The sequence below is a fragment of the Nicotiana tomentosiformis genome, chromosome 9, assembly GCF_000390325.3.
Source record: "Nicotiana tomentosiformis chromosome 9, ASM39032v3, whole genome shotgun sequence".
NCBI classification, from domain to species: Eukaryota; Viridiplantae; Streptophyta; class Magnoliopsida; order Solanales; family Solanaceae; genus Nicotiana; species Nicotiana tomentosiformis.
Window position 1 is genome coordinate 43,229,738 of NC_090820.1, and position 903 is coordinate 43,230,640.

Genomic DNA, 903 nt, shown 5'->3' on the forward strand with positions numbered 1-903 from the left:
ACCGCCACCACGGGGCTATCTCCAAACTTCCCCATGTAGTGCTTCACCCAGTGACCATTGACTCGGAATACTTCATTATTTTTGTTCTTCAAGTCTAATGCACCAAAAGATGTCACACTCACAAATTCAAAAGGACCACTCCACTTGGATTTTAGCTTCCCGGGAAACATCCTCAACCTTGAGTTAAACAACAATACAAGATCGACCACCTTGAACTCTTTGTTCCAAATGTATTTGTCATGAAGATATTTCATCTTTTCTTTGTACAAGGATGAACTCGCATAAGCATGGTACTGGAACTGATCCAATTCATTCTATGTGCAACCCTCAAGTTAGCGGCTACATCCCAATCAAGATTCAACTTCTTTAAATCCCACATTGCCTTGTGCTCTAGTTCCGCCGGAAGATGACAAGATTTTCCGAACACCAACCTGTATGGCAACATTCCAATAGGCATTTTGTAAGCTATCCGATAAGCCCATAATGCATCATCAAGCTTCTTGGACCAATCCATCCGATTAGCATTCACTATTTTGGACAAGATACTCTTTATCTCCCGGTTGGAGACTTTCACTTTCCCATTAGCTTGTGGGTGATAGGGAGTCATGACTTTGTGAGTAACACCATACTTGCTAAGTAAAGTGTCAAAAGCTTTGTTGTAAAAATGTGACCCCCATGGCTTATAATTGCACGTGGAGTACCAAACCTTATGAAAATATTCTTCTTTAAGAGAGCCACCACACTTCTCGCCTCATTGTTGGGTAAAGCAACTGTCGCAACCCATTTGGATACATAATCCATCGCGACCAAGATGTAGGTGTTTCCACAAGAGCTCACAAAGGGGCCCATAAAGTCAATACCCCACACATTGAAAATATCAATCTTCAAAATGGTTGTGAGAGG

The 903-nt window shown here is 41.7% G+C and overlaps 1 protein-coding gene across 1 annotated transcript; it reads right to left on the reverse strand.

The window, feature by feature from the left end:
• Positions 1-250: 250 nt before the first annotated feature.
• On the reverse strand, positions 251-607 carry LOC138898681 (uncharacterized). Its single transcript, XM_070184762.1, has one exon. It carries the CDS (start codon positions 605-607, stop codon positions 251-253), a length of 357 nt encoding a protein of 118 aa, XP_070040863.1.
• Positions 608-903: the final 296 nt, after the last annotated feature.